The following is a 23660-nucleotide window of genomic DNA, read 5'->3' on the forward strand; positions in this document are numbered from 1 at the left end:
CATAGCAATGAATTTGATCACACCTATGATATTAATTCTCTCCTTCTAAAAATTCTGCTTAATGGAATTTATATTGAGGAATCTTGTATTTTAAATTCTTATTTTAAAATAATTTATACTTATGAACCTAGACATTATCTCTGTCTCTCTTCCAATACTACTGGGAAAAGATTTGTTAATTTTGGGGTGCTAGAAGTGTAGACTAGGAAGCTCCAAAAAAGTGAATGTGTCTGTTCAGCCTTGAAGGAATCATGTAGATATTCCTGAGTCTTCTTTGATACTCTAAGTGTTTATTCTGCAAATCTGATTTGTTCTGTCTTTAAAAGCAAGAGAATGTATTAAATAAAGTAAGAAAATATTAACCTAAAGAGCTATTCTCCAGTATGTGTGAGTCCATCTGCCTATACCTATTTTGTATTTTTAAATCTTATTTTCAAATTAGGGATTGCAGATAGGTACAAGAGAACTGGAGGAGATGGGAGCAAAGTTCTGTGTTGGCTTGCTGCGTTTAAAAAGAATGTCCTCACCTTTGGAATACAACCTGCCTTCTAGTCTCTTGGATATTGAAAATGATCTGATTGAGTCAAGCTGTAAAGTGACAAGGTAGTACACTTTCATTATATTCTCTTTTTCTTTTGGGAAAAAAATTGCTGTTTCTCAGGTGGTGAAAAGATTCTTTCAAAAATGTTCTTCCACTCATCAAAAATAATGCTGATGTGTTGTGATGTTACTGTAACAATAATCTTGAATATGTTGGAGACCTATTGTGTTAATTCAGTTGCTTCAATGTCTGAAAGAAAACAATACAGACAGACTATATGTCACATTTGCTGCTGGGGTAAGCACTAGCAATTTTAATGTCATTGGGGAGTTATTGCATGCCATAAAATTCAGTAGTGGGTCTTAGGTCTATATTGTCTTTTTCAAAGTGGTTTTTTTTTCTCTCTTTTTTTTTTTTTTTTTTAATTTGCTGTGGTATTAAAAATGTGTGTAAACAGACTTAAAGTATGTGAGGTAAAGCAGTAAGAACTGTAAGTATTTCTTCCTAAATTTCTTTTTCTTATTTCTCCTCTGGTGGAGATATATAATAAGCCTTGAAAAATTTAAAATACATGAAATAGTTTGGGTCACAAAAGAAATTTATATGCTCAGTAGCCAGGTTATGATGTTGCTGGTTCTTAAAGCTGTAGGTAGGCTTGTAAATGTATGCATATATTGCATTTTTCCATTCATGTAATTCATCACTGAAGCATCCACGTGTACATGGTAAATAAGGATGGACAGCAAATAAGTGATTTTGAATGTACAAACATATTTTTCTGAAAATGTGGTTGACAGACTAATAAAGCTGAGTTCCAGATTAAAAAAAAAAAAAAAAAAAGTCATTGGAAAGGAGTAAGATTTACATGGTATAATATTTCTCCTAATGTTGTCTGTAGCTCCAGTTTACCTAAGGCAATGGAGTGGAAATTTGGGGAAAAAAATGAAATTTGTTACTGTTTTTGGACAGCTGAAACAAGGAAGTACTTGACAGTAAGACTTACATTGAATATATGATCAATAAGCAATTTGTCTGTAGAACATGGAAATCTACCAGAGGTATGGGAGGGCATCTGTGACACCCTGTGACAGGGAAATAATATTTATTTCCCTCATTCAGACCCATCATTGTTCCTAGAATGTTGAGTATTGAGAGAAACTGGAGCTTGTTCATTACCATTTACAGATAATAATGAAAAGCAAAGCATAAGCTAAAAGGTGATAAAAACAATAGGAGTAACAATAGGAGGATGTCTTAGGAAAGTGGTTAAAAATGTACGAATGTAGGGGTGATATGCTGGCGCAAGTGATGGTTGGATGCCCCCAGTATCATTTGCTCACTAGCTGGACACCAGATGTTTGTAATGACTAAAATTTTACTGTCAGAACAAGTTTCGTGCTTGGTTACAGCCGAGTTAGTGATTCCTGGAAAAGATACTGTCAGAAAGTGGGTTTGGGGTAATCAAAGAACTTCTGTAATTGTGTAAGTAGTAAAAGAAATTTTAGGGGAAATATGGGCCCACAGGTGATGGGGACAGGAGCCCTGGTGACACAGGACATGTAAAAGGCTGAGGTACTGACTGCCTTCTTCATCTTAGTGTTTACTAGAAAGATCAGCTCTTGGTGTGCTGAGGACACAGATGCTGGGGAAGGATTGGAGCAAGGGAGACCCATGGTGGGAGAGGAATGGACTGGAGAATACTTAAGCAAGCAAGTCTTACCTAGGTCCAGAGGTCTTGATAAGATGCACCCACAAGTACTAAGGGAGCTCACTGGTGTCACTGTGAAGCCACTTTCGAAGGAAATCAGATGTCCTGCCTGTCTTCAGGAAAAACAAGGTGGAGGATCCAGGGAATTACAGGCTGGTCAGTCTCACTATGATCCCTGATAAGGTGATCAAACAACTAATCCTGGAAAGTATTTGCAGCTATTAGAAGAGGGGGTGTTCATGAGTAGTCAACCTGTGATCCTTCCCCTCTCCTTAGCACTGGCAAGGCCTACACACCTGGAGGACTGTGTTGTTCAGTACAAGAGTACTGAGATACCAGAGATAGTCCAGTGAGGAGCTCCTAAGATGTTGAAGGGACTGATGTTCCTCTCAGAGGAGGTAATGCTGGGAGAGCAAGGACGGAAAGTCTGGAGTAGAGGAGGCTCAAAAGGCCTACATTATCAATGTATACAAATACCTGAAGGGAGGTTGTAAAGAAGGTAGAGCCAGGCTGGTATGACAGGCTAAGAGCACAAACTATAGAGGAAATTGTATTAACCATTTAATACATAGAAAGCTGCCCTAGGTTTGGCCAGAACAGGGTTGATTTTTTACCATAAACAGAAAGGGGCCTGGCCAGACCCTACTGTTATTTGATACCATCTCATCACTTGTCAGGGGCTGGAGTAAGAGACTCTCTCATTTCTGGTCAGGCTAGGGGGAAAAAAACTGTAGTGTGTGAAGAGACTGGTATTGTTGCACTTTCTGTGTAAATTATTCCATTGTGTTTTACCTTTTGTTATTAATGTTGTTGTTGCTTCCTTTCTTCTCTCATTGCTGCTTCCAGTAAATTGTTGTTATCTTATCTCGTAATTTTTACCTTTGCTCCTCCATGTCTTAACTCCATTCCTAGAGAGGGGAAGGAGAAGGGGAAGGGGGTGGAGCAATCTAGCAGCATCTGTTTCGGGAGAGTCTTGATGGGGGCACTGAGCCAGGACAAATTTTTATTTTGATATATCTATATATATCTATATAATCTATATCTATATAATCTATATCTATATAATCTATATCTATACCTATATCTATATATCTATATATGTATGTATATATGTATATGTGTGTGTATATATATATATATATATATATATATATATATATATATATATATATATATATATATATATATGTTCATTGTGAGGATGCTCAAACAGTGGAACAAGCTTCCCGTGGAGGATATAGAGTCTTATCCCAGGGGATATTTGAAAGCTGTCTTGATGTGATCCTCAGCAAACTGCTCTAGGTGGCCTGCTAGAGCAGGGATGTTGGATGAAAAGCTCAGCCATTTTGTGAAAGGGGGAAAAGTCTACAAGCCTTGTCTCAAAAGGTACTGAATGCTGGTGATTTTGGGCACTTCAAATTTAAGTGCTAGTGCAGGTAATTAGAATACAGGGTTCTAAAAATTACAGATTAGTTGCATTTGTCTCTCTCAGAACTCAAGCAGCCAAGATCCTGTTCCCTTGGCATTTCTGTCATATATTCAATCCTGGTTCCATCCAGGACAAGTTTAATTTTTGCAGTAGCTAGGAGGGATGTTATTCTATACCACCTCACCTCACCATCAGGCACAGGGGGAAGGGACTCTCTTCAGGGAACAAGGGGTTCCTCACGGTGGAGAAAACATGGCAGACAGAGCAGTGTGGTGTTCTGTGGATCATTTATTTTCTTATATTTTTTATTATTAATATTGTTGCCGTTACTCTTCACTTTCTTATCACATTGCTGTTTCCAGTAAATTGTTCTGATCTCAACCTTTTGTGATCTCTGCCTTTTGTCCCTCCAGCTGGCAGGGAGGGGAAGTGGCACATGGTTTTGTGGGAGCACTGAATTGGAGAATACTGTTCTTAGACCATGACATATGCTTTAATAATTTTTTAAATAGTAATTCTTCCATAAATACAGGCTGACTGTTAAGCAGTTTCACTTGACAGCTATTGTGGATGGCCTCTAAATGATAGCCTTTCAGCCAGCACATGTGTTTCTTCAGTTCCTCATGTGCAGCATGTTTAACTTGGAAATTGTGCCTACATGTTACATCTATTTATCATAGTTTTTTTTTTTTTCATTTGCAGCTACAATTATATGTTAATAAGACTATAATATTTTCCCCATTCATGTTATATCACTGTCAATTTTATTTGAACTAAAGCTTCAGCATAAATATGTCTCTTCAAAATATTAAACTTCAGTTACAGCATTTTGAATCAAGATGTGGTTGTCCAATTAGTCCATAAGAGTGGCATTGAAAAACAGCCCCATATTCCCATGTAACTTTATATTACTGGCTGCCTCAGGCATGGGATCTCAATTTTCTATTGTGTCTTGGGTTTAAGTTAGCATCCTAGTTTACAGATAGTGGCTATTCTTTGGAAAAAAAAGTTCCATGCTGGATTTCTGTTTGTTAATGTTACTTACGGTGGATTTTCCATATGAGAGCATCTATTGAATTGAGGAAAGTCATATCATACACAAGTCACCCCCGTTAGTATCTGCTAGGAAGCTAAAGACACATCAAAAACACTTTAGTATCAGAATGGGATAAAAAGGGTGAGATGGCATGTTTGCTTTCTCTTTGATAGCAAACTTCAGGAATGCTAGATGAGAAGAGGAACAAATGGAAACACATAGCTTATTTTAATGTTATGAAATACAGAAAATCCTGGTATATTAATAGATGCACATAGTTTGAACTTCCTTTACCAGCTAAAACACTTCATTGATCCAGCTATCGCTAAAAAATTATTATGTATGAAAACTAATTGCATGTGAAGTACAACCATGCTGGGGGCAGGGGAAAACTGCCTCTGACTTGGTTTACATTTCAATGCTGGGAAATGAGTGGCACAGGGACTGTTCTAGCCTGGATTTTCAGAAAGCACTGATAAAAGACTTAGTCCTACATAAACATAATGTTGTTGACTACATATGAGCACAGGTAATATGTAATATTAGGCTCATAATAAGCTTACTATTACTGAGACTCTATGTGCAAATATTTATAATACTGATCTGTGAAGAAAGTAACCAGTACTCTGGAATTTGAAAAAATCCAGCAGGTTCAGTTCCATCCAAAAGATTAGATCATGAAAATCACAAAAATAATTGTACTGCAAGATGAAATTTTAAATTGGAGAAGATGATTAAATAACTTTATTCAGTGTATTAAAAGTGAATTTATACCTAGAAAATTTGTTTTAAAAATGGTTTCCCCTGACATGACCTTTGGCTGTTACACAGCTACAGATGGTGAAAGGTGATAACCGAATGCTTCTGCACTAAAGAACTTAGTAGAGTGGGGGAAAAAAATCAGATATTGTGCATGTAAGAGTTAATATTTTTAATCTATATGGAACACTTACATAAGAAATATTGAGGTTTATTGGAGGAATCTGTTAACATCTGTTTAAGTCCTGATGGCTTTATTTCTTAAAGTCATTAAATGTAAATCTAAGAGCACTAAAACATAAAACAGGAAATATGCAGCATGAAGTGAGAAAATAGGTACATTACTCTCAGTGTTCACCTAGCAATACTGTATAACTATGCGAGAATCTGTAATGGAAAAACTGAATGTGTGAATTCAAACGACCTAATTTAAAATATGGCATGAAGACTGAAATATGTTGTGTATTTGTACCTCGGTTTCTGAGCAATCTGATGTCCCTGCCCACAGGGGGGCAGAGGGTTGGAACTACATGATTGTTAAAGTCCATTCCAACCCAAGCCATTCTATGATTCTATGATAAATAAGAAACCACGATTTTGTTCACAGAACCTCCAATATTAGCAATAAAAGTGCCATATATTATTCAAGTTTGCACACTATCTTCTTTTATTCTTTGCTAAATGGATCAATACTGGCATAGGTGAAGTTAAGAGGTGATCTCATTCTTTTGTTGCCACAGGCTCAAAAGCAGAGTTTTGCTGTATACCTTAGGCCATATTTAATAAGTCTTTTCAGCCAAGGTGTGCATTTATTATTCAGTTGAGTGGTAGAAATATACAAAGAACCTCTGTCAAGCAAAGTTTATAAAGCTTTTTTCTATTCTTCTTCAGAGACCATCATGGGTCAGAATACAGTCACACAGTTTCTTATTTTATATGCTCAAATTTCAATTCTCACTTTTCCATTACAACAAAAGAACTGCTTATACTTTCTTTATACTCACATGATTTGCTGCTTTTTACTTGCCATTAGAGACAAATGAGAAGCTACCTACAGGAAAAGCAGGTTAAAGTTCATCAATAGGAAGTATAAAACAGAATATTTTTACACAGCTGTAGCATTCCTGTAAGGTTACAGCAGAGCAATTACTATGATTGTGGTTATTTCCTTTCTTTTTGGATATTACTGGTATTACTTTTTACCAAAGCACAGTTTTAATGCTTTCAGGACTAAGCAGGCAAGTTTAAACACAGATGCACTGATTTTATTTCTTGCAAGTGATTTTGAGGGTTTCTCAAATTCTTTTTGGTGTTCCAGGTTTTCCAGGTTGTAATTATAATGACCAAGTACATGTTAATATTTTGGAATATTATTGAATATATTTAGAATATATATATATATATATATATATATATATATATATATATATATATATATATATATATATATATAATTTTAGAATATTAGTATTTCATTACACATAGGCTGAATTTGCATGAGTTCATTTTGAACCATGTCTGAAACAAGAAAAGTACAGCAATAAGTAGATTTATTTCCCTCTGTCAGTGAACTTCAACCTTCTATGTGATGAATGAAACACTTAGTTTTTCTTTAATTATTTCCAACCCATTTGACAGTGTTTTCATTTTTCATCCCAGTTCCAAATGGAAAAGATTAGACTAAATGTAATACTGGTCTTGTATTGAGAATTGTAGTTATTGTGCTGACAGGTTTGATAGGGTCTATATGCAATGAAACAGAAACATATGACCACATTCATAACTGTTACAACTTACTAGACTTATCCTCTCCTCAAAAACTTGCCCACTTTTTTGAAATTCTAGTTCATTTCAATGATTCTTTTGAGGCTCATTGGTGTGTTCTAGAACATGGTGTAGTTGTGTTTGTTAATTTGATTTAATTATAGCAGAGAAGCAGACTGAGCTTTGGGACCCAGCATGTCTAGAAAATAGTAGAAAAAGCAGACAGCCAAAAGGAGCTGTGGGAAGGGAAAAACTTGATGAAAAATCCATTTCCTGCACTTAGTCTTACACTTGAGAAAAAACATCAGACTGGTTAGGCAAGGAATGAGGGGTATATGCAATGGGAGTGTGTACAAAGTCTTACAAGAGATTTCTGTCTAGGCTGTCAGATAGAAACTGGTTTTGCCCTATGTTGTTTCTCTCCGTCTTAATAACTCTTAAACTTTGCCCAGACATTTGTATATTCCTAATCTTCTTCACCTGGGACTAAAGGTTTTTTCCTTCTTACTCTCCTGCCGTGTTGAAGCTTTGTTTGGCCTTTCTTCCAGTACTTTAGGAGTACAGCTTTGTTAAAAAGAAGGCATCTTATACTGCAGCTTTTGTCCAGTCTGTCCCATTCTGAATGTTGGAAGAAAAAGCTATTAAAAATCAGATTCAGAATTCCACTTGCGGGCCTGATAGCAGTACTCATGTGTGGTGTTACATTTTAGTTAAATGGTATGCTCTGTCCCACCCCTCGAAAATGTGCAGTTTATTCCAAGCTGTGATCCTCCCCTGCAGTATGGGGTATCTGTGATCCCTTTGGCTCAAGTCTTATTCCCCTCCCACTTTGAATCTCCCTCTTAAGCTGTGTGAGGGAGACTGAACGCTCTCTTGGCCCCTTTTCTCCCTAGGCTCTCCTTCTCTCCCCCTCCCTTCCCCTTCCCCCCTTCCCCCTCAGAAACCGTGCTGCTCCCGGGGGTGGGACCCCCAATAATCCCTCATCTAATCAGCACCCTCAGAAGCCGTGTGGAGTCTCCTTGCCTGCCTGCTGCTACCAGCAAAGATACTGCTTAGGGGGCCCCCAGGGACCCCTAGATGAACAGCTACACTCAGGCAACAGGCCTCTGCTCTGGCCTCAGTGCAAGTGATTGCATTTAACTCTGTGTAGACTGTAGTATTCAGAGTACAGTTTGTCTTCTCTAGGGCAAAATAAGGAAACTAGTAATCAAGAAACAAAACCCCAAACAAAAAACCAGTAAGTGTGATGAACTGCTTATATGTTCTTCATACCATTCTTTAAGTTTTCTTCTACTCTTGATGGTATGATCCAAATACTACTATGGCCCACAGTAAATGATTGATGAATCCCAGCTGATTTGATTCAGTTTTGAATTTCATAAAATGTATTTCAGAGTGAGAACACATGGAATGAGTTGATGTTACTTGTGATTAAGCTGCAGAGTAAAATTTTGTAACTCGAAATGTGAAGATACCTAAAAAATTGGAGAGGATCTGGATGTCCAGCTGCTTATGGCTTGGAAAAGAGTTGGATACATCCCACTGAGCCTTGGAAATTCCCTTGAGAAAATATCCTTATTACTTACAAAAACTATATAGGTTAAGAGCAGCTGAACTGGACAGCACTTGTAGTTGTATGTGTGATGTTGCCTTCTGCAGCAGGATTGCTAATCTCCAGAAGAGAATATAGACACTGAAGAGAAATTAGAAGGGAAAGTATGGTGAAACAATTCCTCTGTGATACTTTGTAACTGTCTTTCTCATCTAAGGGGTTTTTTTCCTCCCATGACAAAGCTGTTTTAAAAGAAATCATTAGTACTTCAGAATTCTCTCTCCTTCCTTTCCCAACTCCCCAGGTAGCTGCAACTCTCCATACTTTGACAGGGAATATTTCTTAATTTTTTGTTCCGAAGCTGTAAAATATACACACCCCCTGGAGTGTCAAAAAAACTGCTGATCTCCATGTGGTTCAAATTGGTAATGGTTACATCTACGTCGTGGATTAATTTTTCTGTAAATGAGTCTTGTGGATAATGAAAAATCCCAAGTTTATCTTTTATGGGACAATTAAAATGTTATTTTGAAAAAAATATACCATATGGTTTATTAAATTTTAATATATTTTGAGCATTAATGTAAATGAAAAACACATAGTAAGGTACTATCATTTAAAAAATAATAGAGTCATAGCATGGCTTGGATGGCAAGGGACATTAAAGATCACCTAGTTCCAACGCCCCCGGCATGGGCAAGGATGCAGCCCACTAGATTAGGTTTCCCCATCCAACCTGGCTTTGAACAATTCCAGGGATGGGGCATCTGCAACTTCTTTGGTCAGTCTGTTCCAGTGTCTCACCACCCTCACAGTAAATAATTTCTTCCTGGTGTCTAATCTAAATCTCTTCTCTCTTAGTTCAATAACATTACTTCTTGTCATATCCCTCTCTGATTGTGTAAAAAATCTTCCTTCCTCCCTCTTGTAAGTCCTGTTTAGGTACTGGAAAACCACAGTGAGGTATCACTGGAGCCTTCTGTTCTTAAGGCTGAAGAACTCTAGCTCTCTTAGCCTGTCTTTGTAGGAGAGATGCTTCAGCCCTCTGAAGCTTAGTGGCCTCCTCAAAACTCAGGTCCATATCTTTCTTGTGCTGGGGACCTCTGAGCTGGATGCAGCACTCCAGTTGGGATCTCACCAGAGTAGAGCAGAGGGGCAGAATCCCCTCCCTCACTTTGCTGACCATGCTGCTTTGGATGCGTCTCAGGACATGGTTGGCTATCTGGGCTGCAAGCTCACACTAGTGGCTCATGTCCAGCTTTTCATCCTCAGGGCTTTGCAGGGCTGCTCTCAATGACTTCTTTTCCCAGTCTGTGCTTATGTCTGGGACTGCCCTGATTTAGTTACAGAACCTTGCACTTGAACTTTTTGGACTTCATGAGGTTCTCTTGGGCCCAGTTCTTAAGCTTGTCTGTTTGGATGGCATCCTGTCCTTCTGTTGTGTCAACTGCACTGCTCACCTTTGTGTCATCTGCAAACTTGATGCAGGAACACTTGACTTCACTGTCAGTGTCATTGATGAAGGTCCTAAAGGGCACTGGTCCCACGACAGAGCCCTGAGGAGCCCCACTTGTCACCAGCCTCCATGTAGACATGGAGCCTTTGACTAAAACTCTCTGGCTGCATCCATCCAGGCACGTCCTTGCCTATCCAACAGTCCACTCATCAAATCCATGTGTGTCCGATTTGGAGATAAGCATGTCATGTGGAACACTGGAGACCTTACAGAAGTCTAGGTTGGTGAGGTACGCTGATCTTCCCATGTTGACTGTTGTAGTCATCCCATCATAGAAGGTCATCAGATGGGTAAGGCATGGTTTGCTCTTAGTCTCCAGGTGTGGAGAGAACACTGTGTTCCTGATCCCTTCAACATCTTTCCGAGAGACATGAAATCCCTTTTGATATTTCACAGTCTCATAGTTGCAGCCTTATTCAACCCTACATGAAAGAGTAGGAGTGGTTGATAATCCTCTGGTTTTACCAGTCTTGGAAACCTCTTTGTGTCATGATGAATGTGGCCCTGATAGGCAACAAATCTTGCTAGAGTGGCTGGAGTGTAAATGGCTGCTTCCATGTGTCTCAGTGAGGATTCTCCAGTAATTACCATGCTTCATGCACTTTTGGTGGCACTCATATGAATAGTTGATTGTACCAGTTTTGTAGCATTCTCCTTTTCTTGTTCTTGACTACTTATTGTGGAGTTTTCTCCTCCAAGCTTTATACTGTCATATTTGTAATGTAGGGGCAATTTGGTAGCAAGGGGGGGACTCTTTCTTTTGCTCCAAGCAGAGATGAGAGTCCAGTCTCCCTTGCCTTACAAATCAATCAAGCCTATCTCAGGGCTGGATGCTAACATACCTTCTGTTACCAAGGTCCTAAAGCAGCAGCTGCCTCTCTGCCTGTGTCAGTGCATAATCCCATACCTCAGTCTCCTGCTTGGATTCCTAGATCGGGTGCTGCTTGATCATATGCTCCCTGATCGAGCTTCTCACACAACATGGTAACCTGCACAAAAGGCAGGTTATCAATCTGGGCACACTTCCACCCATGACAACTACCTCTGCCTTCAGGGCCCGGGGCGACTTTCAGATGATGGAGTTTCCTGCAGCTGAGAGTCCAGGTGGTTCTTTTAGTTTTCAGCAAGCCTGTTTCGGTCTAGACATATACCCAAGGTGGCCGTGGTCTCTCTTGGTTTTAGTCTGACTGCTGTGATGTGTAGATGCCATTTTTGTTAAAGAAGACTGCTTCCTCTTCCTCCCCAAGTAGAATTAAGTGGTCTCTTCTGCATGCCCTTCCTGGAGAACTGCTGTGCCACATCCTGACCACGGCACCGCACCCTGGTCACTCTCACTCTCCGAGGCCATTTAAATCTGCTGGCAACACTCACACCATGTCAGCCTCACTCATGAGAGCTGATGGTTCCTGGCAGGTCTCTCAGCTCTTACTCATGTTTCTCTCACTGTGGAACCCCTGCCCAGCTTATTCTAGTGCTCAGCCCCCAGAACTTGCTGTGGCTGCTGCTGCTGTTGCTGCTATCACTGCTGTGTGTGCCTGGCTGACCTTAATAATTAAAGTATGCTTTAATTAATAATTAAAATACATTTTAGAAAACTATTGTATTAATTCCTAAATTCAGTGTATTTGGTGGCAGGTGATGAAGAAAATACTCTTTTAAATGAAAGACAGATTCTTAAAGTTCTTCATAAACTTGAAGACCATAGTATTAAAACAGTTGTATTAATCAGGCATTTAGGAGTTCGTCTTTTTATCCATAAAATGTTGTTTAGGTAAGATATGCAGAACTTCAGAATTTCATAAAGTATTCTCTTTCAACAGCCTTGACTTCAAAGAAAATATGCAGATCGTGGCATCCTTTGCATTACAGCACTGTAGGTGTGGGATAAACAACCTCTGCTAACCTGAGCAAAATAATAGTTTCCTTTTAAAAGAAAAAGCTGGAAAAAGAAAAGATGTAGGAGTAGAGGAAGAAGGATTATTGAGCAAGTTAATTAGAAAGAGCCCAAGGGAAAAGTTAGGAAATTAAAACCCATAGAATCAGCATGACAGCAGCCAAAAATATATCGCTACAAGATACGCTGAAGGTGGGGAGTGCAGGGAGGCAAATAAAGAATTTGATTAAACAGTGAGGCATTCTTTCAGGTATTTGATTTCTATATTTCTTGTGATCCAGCCTCAGTAAAATAGTGGAATAATAATTACACTTCTCAGATTCATGCTAACCTTTAGAAAAGAGATTACTGAAATGTTAAATATTCAAGGCTAACATTGGCTACATCAAAACACAACATCTCATGGGAAAGCAAATATATGAGTAGTATGTGGCACAGTTTGGATACAGTTTTATGAGGAATGAAACTTTGGAAAGGGGAAAGTGGAAAAAATACCTTTGTAAATATTATAGTATTGTTTGAGTAATACACAATTAAGAAGTCGTGGCGTGTTGCTCTGGATGGTAGTAGAAAGCAAAGCCTATTATGCAGTAGATTTCAGAGACAGTTTTTATTTTAAAAGTTTATGTAGCTTTCTAAGTTCTAATCTAAAAAATCTAAATTCTAATCTAAGATCTGTTTTAATCTTTGATCTATTTTAATGGTAGTTCTCTTGAATACAGAAAATAACATATAATGTTGATTTTTGCTTTATTAAGTGTGAAATGTATCCCTCAGTTCTGGATGTACATGTGCCAGAGCAAATGTCTAAAATGTGTTAGAGCAAACAGATTGGCTTTTTATGACTGCTCACAGCACCTGAATTTTCAGAAGTTAGGGGCATGCCTACATGTTTACACATACATGAGTAGGTAAAATAAATGAATACAACTATTAAAAAAAGTATATTGAATAAGTATACTTGTGTGTTTTTCAAGACAATATAACACAGGACATATTATATGAAATGACAAGACACTTTGAAGAGCTGGACTATGTGGTTTCCTTGTGTGTCCACTTCTGTGGGTTTTTTCCATAAGGTAGGCTTTGTTGGTTGCTTTCTCTTAACAGGATGAACTATGTTGGTTTAGTATCCAGATAATTAACTAAAAAAAGGGGATAGAATTTTTCAGAGCTTTACTATTCTATATACCTCACTAAGATGAATTTTTATAAGTGATTACTCTAATGTCTTAAACATCCCATTGTCACTGGTTGAATATTTCTCCTTGACATAGCTCATTGTAGTTTTCTGTCAGTGTCCAGGATTATTACATAATATTGGGTCAACATCCAGATTTAATAGCTCCATTTCCTGTGAATTACACAGTCTATTCTGTGTGGATTCAACTGAAGTGTGGATTCCTTGCATACAAAAATTAATTAATCAGTACCTGTGTTAAGTGATTAGAAGAACAAATTGAAAAACATATGTGAACTTGTCCAAATGTGATACATCTGGTGAAGTCCCTTTCATTTGTTTCTTTAAATAAATTAAATGTTTAAACTTTTTTTTTCCCCGTCTTCTTCTTTCCTTAAAGGAATTGTTGGTAAGTCATGACTTCTTAGGGCAGAAATCATCAGAAACAATGAAAGAACAAAAAATTTGTATTCCTTTGCTGGTTCTCCCACAGGTGCTTCATGCAAAATATGTATCCTTATTGTATGTTGGGTTCCTCATATGTGAAATGAAAGAGACTTAGCAAAGATCCCAGTTATTTTCTTCACTCTTTGTCTCTCCTAAATGGAAACAATTTTGTTTTAAATCAACCAACAGTGGGTTATTGCCCTGATTACAGCTTACATAACATAGAAAGTATTTCATTTTGTGGAGCTTTCTGTTTCGCATAGGTAATAGACTACAAGCTTGTTTAGTGAACCATGATACAGATAGTTTTGAATGTAAATATTTTTCCCCCCTAAGCTAGGGAACAGTTTTTCTCTCAGAATTTGAATTAACTGTCAACAGTACAAAACGCTACAGTGTGGCATGTCATTGAGGTTACAGGTAGAGGAAGAATATTGTGAAATTTATTTATATTGAATAGAGATAGCATTTCAGATTTCAAGTGGTGCAGCTGAGCTCCTAAAAGGTCTTTAGAAAGAAGCAGTGATTCGTCCTTTTAATTATAAAGCCACAGCAAAGCTAGGTTTTGTGTATCTTCAGAGAAAATTAATTAAAATTAATATCCAAGTAGTTCTACAAGTTCTTTATGATGTTTCTCAATAAGAACATTCTCCATTTTGTATGAGTTATGTGTGATTTGATTATTACAAAACCTTTTTCGGGCTTAAAATGAATGTAAAAATACTTATGAAATATTTAGGAGTACTTAGTGCTTTTAAGCAGATACCTTTTTATGTCCCAAGTAAAACTGGGTCTGGAAAACACTTTTCTGCCTCCCTCATCATCCCTTTCTCTGTTCTAGGGAAGTGAGAGGACCAGAAAGTTCTATTTTAACCTTCTTCCAGTTAACACTAAAGGTGTTAATCCTCTGTTCTTCGATACCATTAGTTAAGGCCATAGACCATTTTGTGGGCAGAGCATCAGTTCACTAAGTGCATTGCCTCAGAGCTGCAATGCCTAACAAATTTTAAGTTTTACCAGGATACAAATGTGTGAGAATCTGATGGGAGTTAAGTGATTCGTGTGGGAATTTAATTGTAGGTATAACCATAATCCCTTGTTCTGTCATCTCTGATATGTATAAAGTAATTGGTTACAGTGCTTTCCTGTAAAGTGTTTGTTTCAATAAAAGTTTGTTTATACTCTACCACAATGGCTGTGTTCTTAGGTAGTTTGATTCTTCTTCAGCAATTTCTGATATTGTTGTATTTACATTAAGTTCTTACGGGCCATTAGTGTAGCAGCTTTGTCATGGCACATTTGGATAATGAGTTGTATATGACTAACTAATTAGTTCAAGGCATTGCAAGCATGGGTTTGTTTCTCAATTGTTTTACATACAACTAAAAAGCCAGTCCTATTTCAGGTAATCTGCCCCTTTCCTGAGGTAATTTTTGGATTACTGTATGTCAGGAAAGGGACAGGGCACATGGTCTAAATGTATTAATCCAAATAATACTTATAACGTGATTCATGGAGCTTCTTGTTTGTTATAGCCCCACTACATATGTTTTGGATGAAGATGAGCCTCGCTTCCTTGAAGAAGTTGATTACAGTGCAGAGAGTAATGATGAAGATGTTGAATTAGCTGATAATGCAGGTGATGATGAGGCAACTAATCAAGATGATGGACTTTCAGACCCAGATTCAACAAAGATACTCCTTTCTTGAACCAGCTTTGCTGCCAGTAACAGAAAATAAAGTATCCTGGATTTCTAGTCATATACTTCCTTGCTGTTTTCTATAAAGGGGATAAGCTTCAGTTAAGACAAATAACTGGAGCCTGCATAGCTCAAGGACAGTAAATATTCCAGATAAATTTGCATTTGTTTTATTTAAGTAGTTCTGTGTATTCTTTAAGCCCTAAATAGATAAATTTATTTACCAGTAATTTTCTACTAAATAGTAGTGCATGGCATTTTGTGTCCTTAAACTCTATCTTCAGAGAAATGGATTATAATTTTTAGTGTGTCAGAGTACAGAAAATAATTTTTCGTGGTACAGTTCTTTGAGTTGCTTCCTGAAAAATATATATGTACAGATTTTCTAAATTAATTTGTGTATGTCTGTGTATATGCGCGTGTGTATACTGAGGTGAAGAGGTTATTTTTTGACATTATTTCAATGATACTTGATTGTGTTTGAAGCAATGCAGTGCCTGCTCTGAAACAATTCAATAATTACTAAATTAAAAATGAGAACATGACATACAAATTTTTGCACTTGTTTTTTGCTTCTTATGATTATGTGGTTTTGCCACAGTATTAAGTGAAAATTGTTACTAATGTCTGTTCAGAGTTCAGGAATTTTGCACAGTGACCAATGCAGCCTGTGCTTAGAAGAACTAGACTCTTGTATTAAACTCACCCATAATTAATTTGAAGAAGTTTTCTTGTTAAGTGTACTTGTCTACAGGAAGAGGTCAGGTATGTTCACTCTATGTATATTCAGCTACACAGCTGCTCCATTTTTCTTCTTGAATATGCACGTAGTTAAAAACTGTTCACTTTACCGGAGGCACATTAACTATATACCCAATTGAACTGCTTTAAGGGGGATAGTGCATTTCGGTTTAAACCTTTTTGCCTGATTGCAACTTAGTGCTAACTCTTCTCTGATAATGAGATTGGACTGTAACTTCCTGAGGTCTGTTCCAGGCTGAATAATTATTCTTTGGTTTTGTATTCTTCATGTTTAAAGTCAAGCTGTCAGGTATGGGATTTACACTTCTTCATCTTCTCCTATCACTTTCTAATTCTTATTGCCTCTTGCCTCTGCTTAAAATAAGATCTTACAGAGAAATGAAGAGAATTGTGTAGTCTGTGGTTTACAGAATTGACATCTTTTGCAATGAAAAACACTTCTCAAAAATTCTTTTTACTTGATGTGACCCAGTTGTGGCATTTATTTTCTTCTGTATGTGCAAGGGCTTCAAGAACATGAAGAATAACATTTCTAACTTATATCACATATTTAACTGATGAGGATTTCGTCTATGTTTGTTGTTCCAAATAAAACATTTCGGAGAGGAAGGGAGGGCATCTTCAGTAGAGGGATTAAAAAAGAATAACATTTATGAGAATCAACTGTGTCAGTGTTTTTCAGCCAGGAGTTAGATTTGCATCACGATCTGTTCTTTCAAATTCAGCATTGTTTGGTAATGCCTCTCCATACTATTCTGATTCTGAAACGGGGGAAGGGGTTTTTGATCCCTTGTTATATGTGACTGTATTTTTGTTTAAAGGCTTAAATTTATATTAATAAGCATATGGAGAGAGGTGGGGATGGAAAACATGGAAAAGTTGGAAACATTTAGAGTCTTGTTCCTGTATAAGTTTTTCTGTAGGGAAAGTTATCTTTCCTTGTGTTCTGTGAACTACATACTGTAAATAAGAAAATTTATTTATTACCCTGTTGAAGAGGAGCCCTTTGCATTGAAAGTAGAGGAATTTGGGAACCCATCAAATGGAAGAATTTACCTTGCCACAGAATTTGTATTACTTTTCTGTCCAATGGCAGCAGTTCAGAATGGTCATATTGCCCTGTCAGTCTTATACTAGTTATCTGCATAAATAGATTTTCATCCTTAAGGGCTCCTACTTCAGTGGGAGTAGTATTCCTAAATAAAATTTTTCATGAACAATTTCACTTAAATTTCAGAGAAGGCAGGATGCCACAAGTTTGTTAACTGCATTGTGCATGTCTTCTTAAGTTTCATTTGAATTTGTATTAAACTTGGGAAACTATTTTTATACTACTGGCAAGACTAGAAATATACTTCATCCATTTAGAAAGAATTGTGGCTTAGTAGTACAAAATTGTCTTTTCCTCCAGAGTACGTATGTATATTGGTTCTTTTCATGACTCCTACAGCTTTTAATCTGTGCAAAATAAGAGTTATCAGCTATATAATGTCTCAGGATAACATGTTTATACATTAGATTGTAATGCAGTTATGCATTAGATGTCACTTAGGTGTTACATGTCACTCTGGCATCTGTTGGTCTGAGCTTCTGCCAGTGTAATTCTAATGCGAGAGGTGAAACTTTGTCCCTATCTTACACATTGTTGAAAATGCAAAGGTAGTTACGTCAAACATTTTCCAGTACTTGCCTTTTGAAAGGTAGTCTCTGTTCATGCTCACGGGGATGCCAGTTCATGGGAAGAACTGATGCAGTGAGAACTGCTCCTTCTCCAATACCTGTTGCCATTGTTGCAGTGGTGTTGACAGACATGCTGGTGCCCCCATTTATGTGTTTTGGTGGGAAGTCTGGTGTTTGGCTGAAAAAGGAACAGCTAACACTTAAGCACACATTCCATTCTATTACTGTGGCATTTGCCCTGAAGAAACGGGCAGAATGATAGCAAAGAATGGCAGCATCTTGGACTGTCACAAATCAGTCATCGAGCATGGTCTGTCCCAGACAATTGACTGGCTTTATTCTATGCATTGGCATTTCAATGTGGCTTTGGTTTTAAATGATGGTGTTTGCTATAAGCATGACTGGTTCTGTATAGGCAAAGAAGATGTCTCTGGACCTTCCTCCCGTAATATAACAACAAATAAGACTATAAAAAATAATTACATCTGTTTTATTTACTGTCTTGCTTCTAAGTAATTGCTGGACGATGAATTACTCTATTCCCTTTCCAGAAATAATTCAAGTTGCATCACAAATTTTGGTACTGTGTCTTCACTGGTGGCATCCCCTGGTGTAATATAACTTAAAGCAATTTGTGCCAAAATCTTGCCTGGTCATTTTTCAAGGTGGATATCTTTATCAGCCTGGCTTACCAGGGAGTTTGGTTTGAATCTCAAATAAGACTGCAGAAGCAGTAAACATTGTTCACAAAGTGCAAAAATACAAGGTTTCAGATAATTTCTGTTGTAATGCTGTGATATATATAATTGTTGCAGTGTTAGTGTGCATGCCCCAAATACCAATACTTACTAATAAAAATGCATAATAAAGGATTACTTACAATCTTTTGCTTCCCTATTATTGGTTAGTGATATTTAAGGATTCCTCATCCTAGCATTTGCAGGAATGTTTTACCTGTAATGACAGCAGTGTGCATAGCATTTTAAAAAACATATTTTGTTTTCTGTGAAATTAAACTCAGTGTGCTACATGCTTAGAGTAGCATTTGCATATTAATTGACTGAATTATAACTATCTAAAAATTTTTGAGATTCAGCAATGTTTGTAAAACTTACGAAGACCGGATGAACCACAATGAAGATCTTTGCAGAGCACACAGAAGAGCCTTCTGGTGAGACTCTTTCCCTCCCACACACTTAATAGGATATTAATCTCATGTAGGAAAGGCACAAGATTATTCCTCAATAAGTCATTCCTTTACAATTCAACTCAGACTGCAGTTGAGTTATTTTTACTATACATGTTTTTGTAGCAGCAATTTTAAGATTTCAGCAATTTTTAGAGGGAAAGCTCAAGATGAAATGAGATAATTAGTTTTATGCAGCTGTCCAAAAAGAGCAAGTGATTACTAGAAGTCATCAATGTAACTTTTGTAAATAGATTTACAGTTTATTTAACTACACCTGTCATGTTACTTTAAGTTGGACAGCTTCACAAACTTTGTTGTCTAAATAATTTTAAGGATCTACAATAGTCACAGTGTCAAATTAGTCTTAGGATATTTTTTTTTTATTTATTTATTTTATAAATAAATTTATTTTTATTTTTTTATTTTTTTTTATTTATTTTATTTCTTTTTCTTTTATCAGTGTTTGTAAGGTCATCAGGATGCAAGTCATTTGAGATGTGAGCTCACATCTTGTTTGCTTAAGTAAACTAATTCTAGGTTGTATTTAAAGGTGGGCTTTAAATACAAAATGCCAAACAGCTGTGACACCTAGTAAATAATACATTGTCTTGGCTGTTTTTAACAATATCATATAAAGAACTCATCTAGTCCCTAAACAATACTTCATAACTGTGAGAGACACTCCCTTATTTCTTGTTATTAGAAAAAGTTAGATGCTGTATTTCTTTTTGCCTTTTTTTAAACAAACAAACAAAAAAAGCCCCAAAAACAAAGAAAGAAAAACAAAACCCCACCAAAATACAGTAGTGTTAGTACACTCAGTACAGCTCTTATTAGAGCTCTTGTACAGCTTTTGAAGCAGTTCAGAAAAAGTAGTTGGTACAAAATATGGGTTTATCATCAAAGGAAATGACACACTGTAGGATTTGCTGATCCAAATTATGTGGTTATGAAATGTCAACCAGATTCTGCCTCTTGTTGTCCTTGCAACATTCTTACTACATGATGTTTGTGCTTAGAGTGTGCCCTTCTTTCTGGCATGGGGTTATTTCCCATGCAGCTTTTTCCATGGTAGATTGGAAGAACACATACTAGCAGCACCTCATTATTGCATAACTGCTGTCAATTTTCACTTGTCTGAATGTTAACAAATAATAGAATCTGACTAACAAAATTCCACAATAGTACTTCCATACATGAAATGCTGCTGTTAACATAGAGAGGGGATATTCCCTTTAAATGACCTGATATAGGACTTTTCTTTACACTGTCCCTCCAGACATATAAAGATAATAAATTACTGTGATAGCATAAAATGGTCTTAGCTGACAGCATTGCATTCATGCTCAATTTTGTTCCCAAAAGAAAATGGACATGAAATATTCCAGTACAAACAAGACATGAAGTACAGAGTAAGGAAGACAAATGATCTTTAATACTTTGTATAGTATTTGCTTAATGGTATTGTATTTACATAAAACTTAACGATAGTCCAGCCGACCCCTCCGATTAAAATGGTCCAGCTGTACATTTAATGAAGACAAATTGAGACATGCTGCGCAAACCTTCAGCCAACAGGATGCCTTTGTACTTGGCCTTGATCATCATCCCACACAATTTAGTACTTTATACTGCCAAATGAATAGTCCTAAACTGGGTAAGACAGTATTCCAAAATAATAAATGCTTCGAGTTTTTGTCCTGTGAAGATTGTTGCAAAATTTTCAGATTCTCTGCAGCAATCATCCTCCTGTTCTGGCTTTTGTGTAATCACAAAAGACACAAATCCAATTTAAAAGTGTGTACAGATTGTGCTTGTGTACACTTTTACACCCGTCCAGTTTAATCCATGTCTGCTCTAGGTTACTTTCCTCTTCTGAAGCATCCAGTCTAGTCAAGTCAGTCCTTTAGATTAAGTGATGAGCCAGTGATGTCATCCTTTTCTTTTGGGTCTGATCTCACTGTTGACAAAAGCTTTCTGTTATGAATCCCATCAGTTAGTATTGCTTGAAAATGCTGCTGTTATCAAACATACACCTGATTGTGTTCCAGAATGAAAGGAGACTCCCCAAATCATCTATTTAATTACAGTAGCTCATTTGTCAGTATGTCAGATACTTGTTCCTTTTATCCAAAGACAAAATGTTTAGAACATAAGAAGACGATATTTTGGAAGAATAATTTTTAAATCTATAAGTGAATTCTGAGACATATTAACTCTAAAAATCCCTTCATGCTAAGCACCTGACCCCAAAATCTAATAGGGAGATGGATCACATCTGATGTACTCATACAGGGGGTCTCCTGGTCAGCTAATTCTATCAGGAAGCCAAGTGACTTGGTGTTCCTTCTCACGCAGCTTCCTGTGTTGAGGAGAAAATGCTGTCAGTCACAGCAGAGGAAGAGGTCTTCATCATTCACCTCGCTATATCTGCCTCATAAACTCTAGAGACTGGTGGACACATATTCTTCTGCCTTTCAGCTGTGCTCTATGTTAGGGTAAGAGTGGCAGAAAGATAAATTACAACTAGTGATTGTTAAGGGTCACATCAACTAGTGCTTAAGAAGATCCATGCTCCTCCATGACTTGTCCATCAGGGCAAGGTGGCTATGGGTGAGGTCCCCCTGTCAATGAAAGAAAATGTAATAAGATAAACACAGTACCTTTCGGGTTGTGGATGTGAACAGCAAAGGCATATGGGTCCTGAGTAATGACTTGGCCACCTGTGAAACTCCCTTTCCACGATCTTTGGATGAGCTTCCCACCACGCTATAGCGGGAGGCTCTGATGGGACACTGGTTGCTGACCTGGGGCCTGGCTGCTGGCACAGCTGTGGGAACACCTCCAAAGTGGTATGAAAGGTAATGCTGGAGGTGTGAGTAGGGCTGTCAAGATGGGATCATTCACCAAGCACGGATTCAAGAAAGAAAGCGCCAGCATAGAAGTCTTAGGAAAGACCAGCGAGCAGCTGGATAGGAGTCACTGGCTGAGCCATTGGTGCCAAAGTGTGCCAGTGGGTGGGAGGTGTCGTTCTGTCAGGCTGAACATTGCATGGAAGCCCACCCTGCATGTAGGATCAATGCCCACCAGAGCCTTCTTGGAGTGATCAGCAGACTTCAACTTTGAATAGCAGATCACAACATCCCAGCTACCTTTTGTCCATGATAGGCAGTAAGTAAAAACACAGAATCATAGAATTGTTTCACTGGTAAAAGGTATCTAAGATCTTTGAGTCTAGCCATTAACCTAACCAAGTGCCAAGTCTAGTCTAGTCTGGTCTAGTGCCAAGTCCACCACTAGACCATGTCCTGCACCACATCTGAACACTTTTTAAATTCGTCGAAGGATAGTGACTCAAGCACCTTCCTGGGCAGACTGTTCTGATACTTGATAATCCTCTCAGTGAAAAAATCTTTCTGAGTATCCTGTCTAAAAACTCCCCTGGTGCAACTTGAGGTCATTTCCTCTTGTCCTGTCACTTGTTACTTACGAAAAGACATTGACCCCCCCACCTGGCTACAACCTCCTTTCAGGTATTTGAAACCAGGATCTAACTACAACATCATCCCTGGTAAATTTAGTGATTGATATCCCAAGGATTTATGTTCGCCCTTAGCAGGTGCTCATACAAATGGAACAACATAATTGGAGTCCAACAACAAAATTTTACAAGTATTTTCCAATTTGAGGGTGGAAAGAATGTGTCTGAGATCCCAGTTTTATGTGTGGGAAGGCTTATGTGTTGATAGAGCTCTGGGGTTTGCAGGAAGATACATTTAAGCCAAATGTGTCTGCTGGAGACTGATAACTGTCAGGAAATTTGAAAAGACATTTTCTCATTCCTAGCTGAAAGGTTTGATATGTTTGTGCTAAGTTCGATATGTAAGTGCTAAGGATTTAAATTATTCCAAAGGAGAAAGAGAAGAGGTTATGATAAGGCAAAGTAAGGATATGGAAAAGGGATTTCAGAAGGTTATATGTACTTATTTTTAATGCATAAAAACAAGAGGGAGATGAGGACACGACACAGTTCAGGTAAAACAAATTCAGTATAATTTCTGTGATCACTAACACTAAAAACTCTGTTTCTAAAATTCAGTTACTCAGAGAATTTTTAAGCTAATTAAATTTTGGTATTGTCTCGTTGGAATAAAGAAATTTCCTGGTATGCAGGGAGAAGAAGCAGTACAATACTGTTTCCTGCAAAAATCCACTTAGCACCTCAAGGCTGTTCATGTACAGCATGAGCCCTAGTTCTGTTTTCTTCTTTTTAGTGACATCTTTGAAAGCTTCTTTCATAATGTAGGTCAATGCACTTTCCAGATCAAGGTTTGTAAGATGGGATGGGCATTTACATTACATCATTTAAGGATACAAAATATTGATTGCTATAATAAAAGCTATGATGGCTGGTAGTAGACTTGGAATGCGTTGCCTGATAGTGTCATGTATGTAAAATAGTCACATGCCCACATGATACCAGTAATTAAAATAATCCCCTTA

General features: G+C 37.5%; 1 protein-coding gene across 14 annotated transcripts in view; it reads left to right on the forward strand.

Moving 5' to 3' along the window:
* The window catches only part of AGTPBP1 (ATP/GTP binding protein 1), a 66922-nt gene extending 48070 nt beyond the window's left edge, over window positions 1-18852 (forward strand). For 11 of the 14 annotated variants that reach the window (XM_038124037.1, XM_038124038.1, XM_038124033.1 and 8 more), the window contains 2 exons: window positions 443-603; window positions 15362-18852. In XM_038124037.1, coding sequence (XP_037979965.1) covers window positions 443-603; window positions 15362-15536 — 336 coding nt within the window. In that variant the 3' untranslated portion in view covers window positions 15537-18852. Of the gene's footprint in view, window positions 1-442; window positions 604-13176; window positions 13279-15361 lie in introns of those variants that run through there. The other 3 variants (XR_005255227.1, XR_005255226.1, XR_005255225.1) reach the window with 2 other exon arrangements.
* Window positions 18853-23660: the final 4808 nt, after the last annotated feature.

The sequence above is a fragment of the Motacilla alba genome, chromosome Z (genome assembly GCF_015832195.1).
Source record: "Motacilla alba alba isolate MOTALB_02 chromosome Z, Motacilla_alba_V1.0_pri, whole genome shotgun sequence".
In the NCBI taxonomy this organism is placed as follows: Eukaryota; Metazoa; Chordata; class Aves; order Passeriformes; family Motacillidae; genus Motacilla; species Motacilla alba.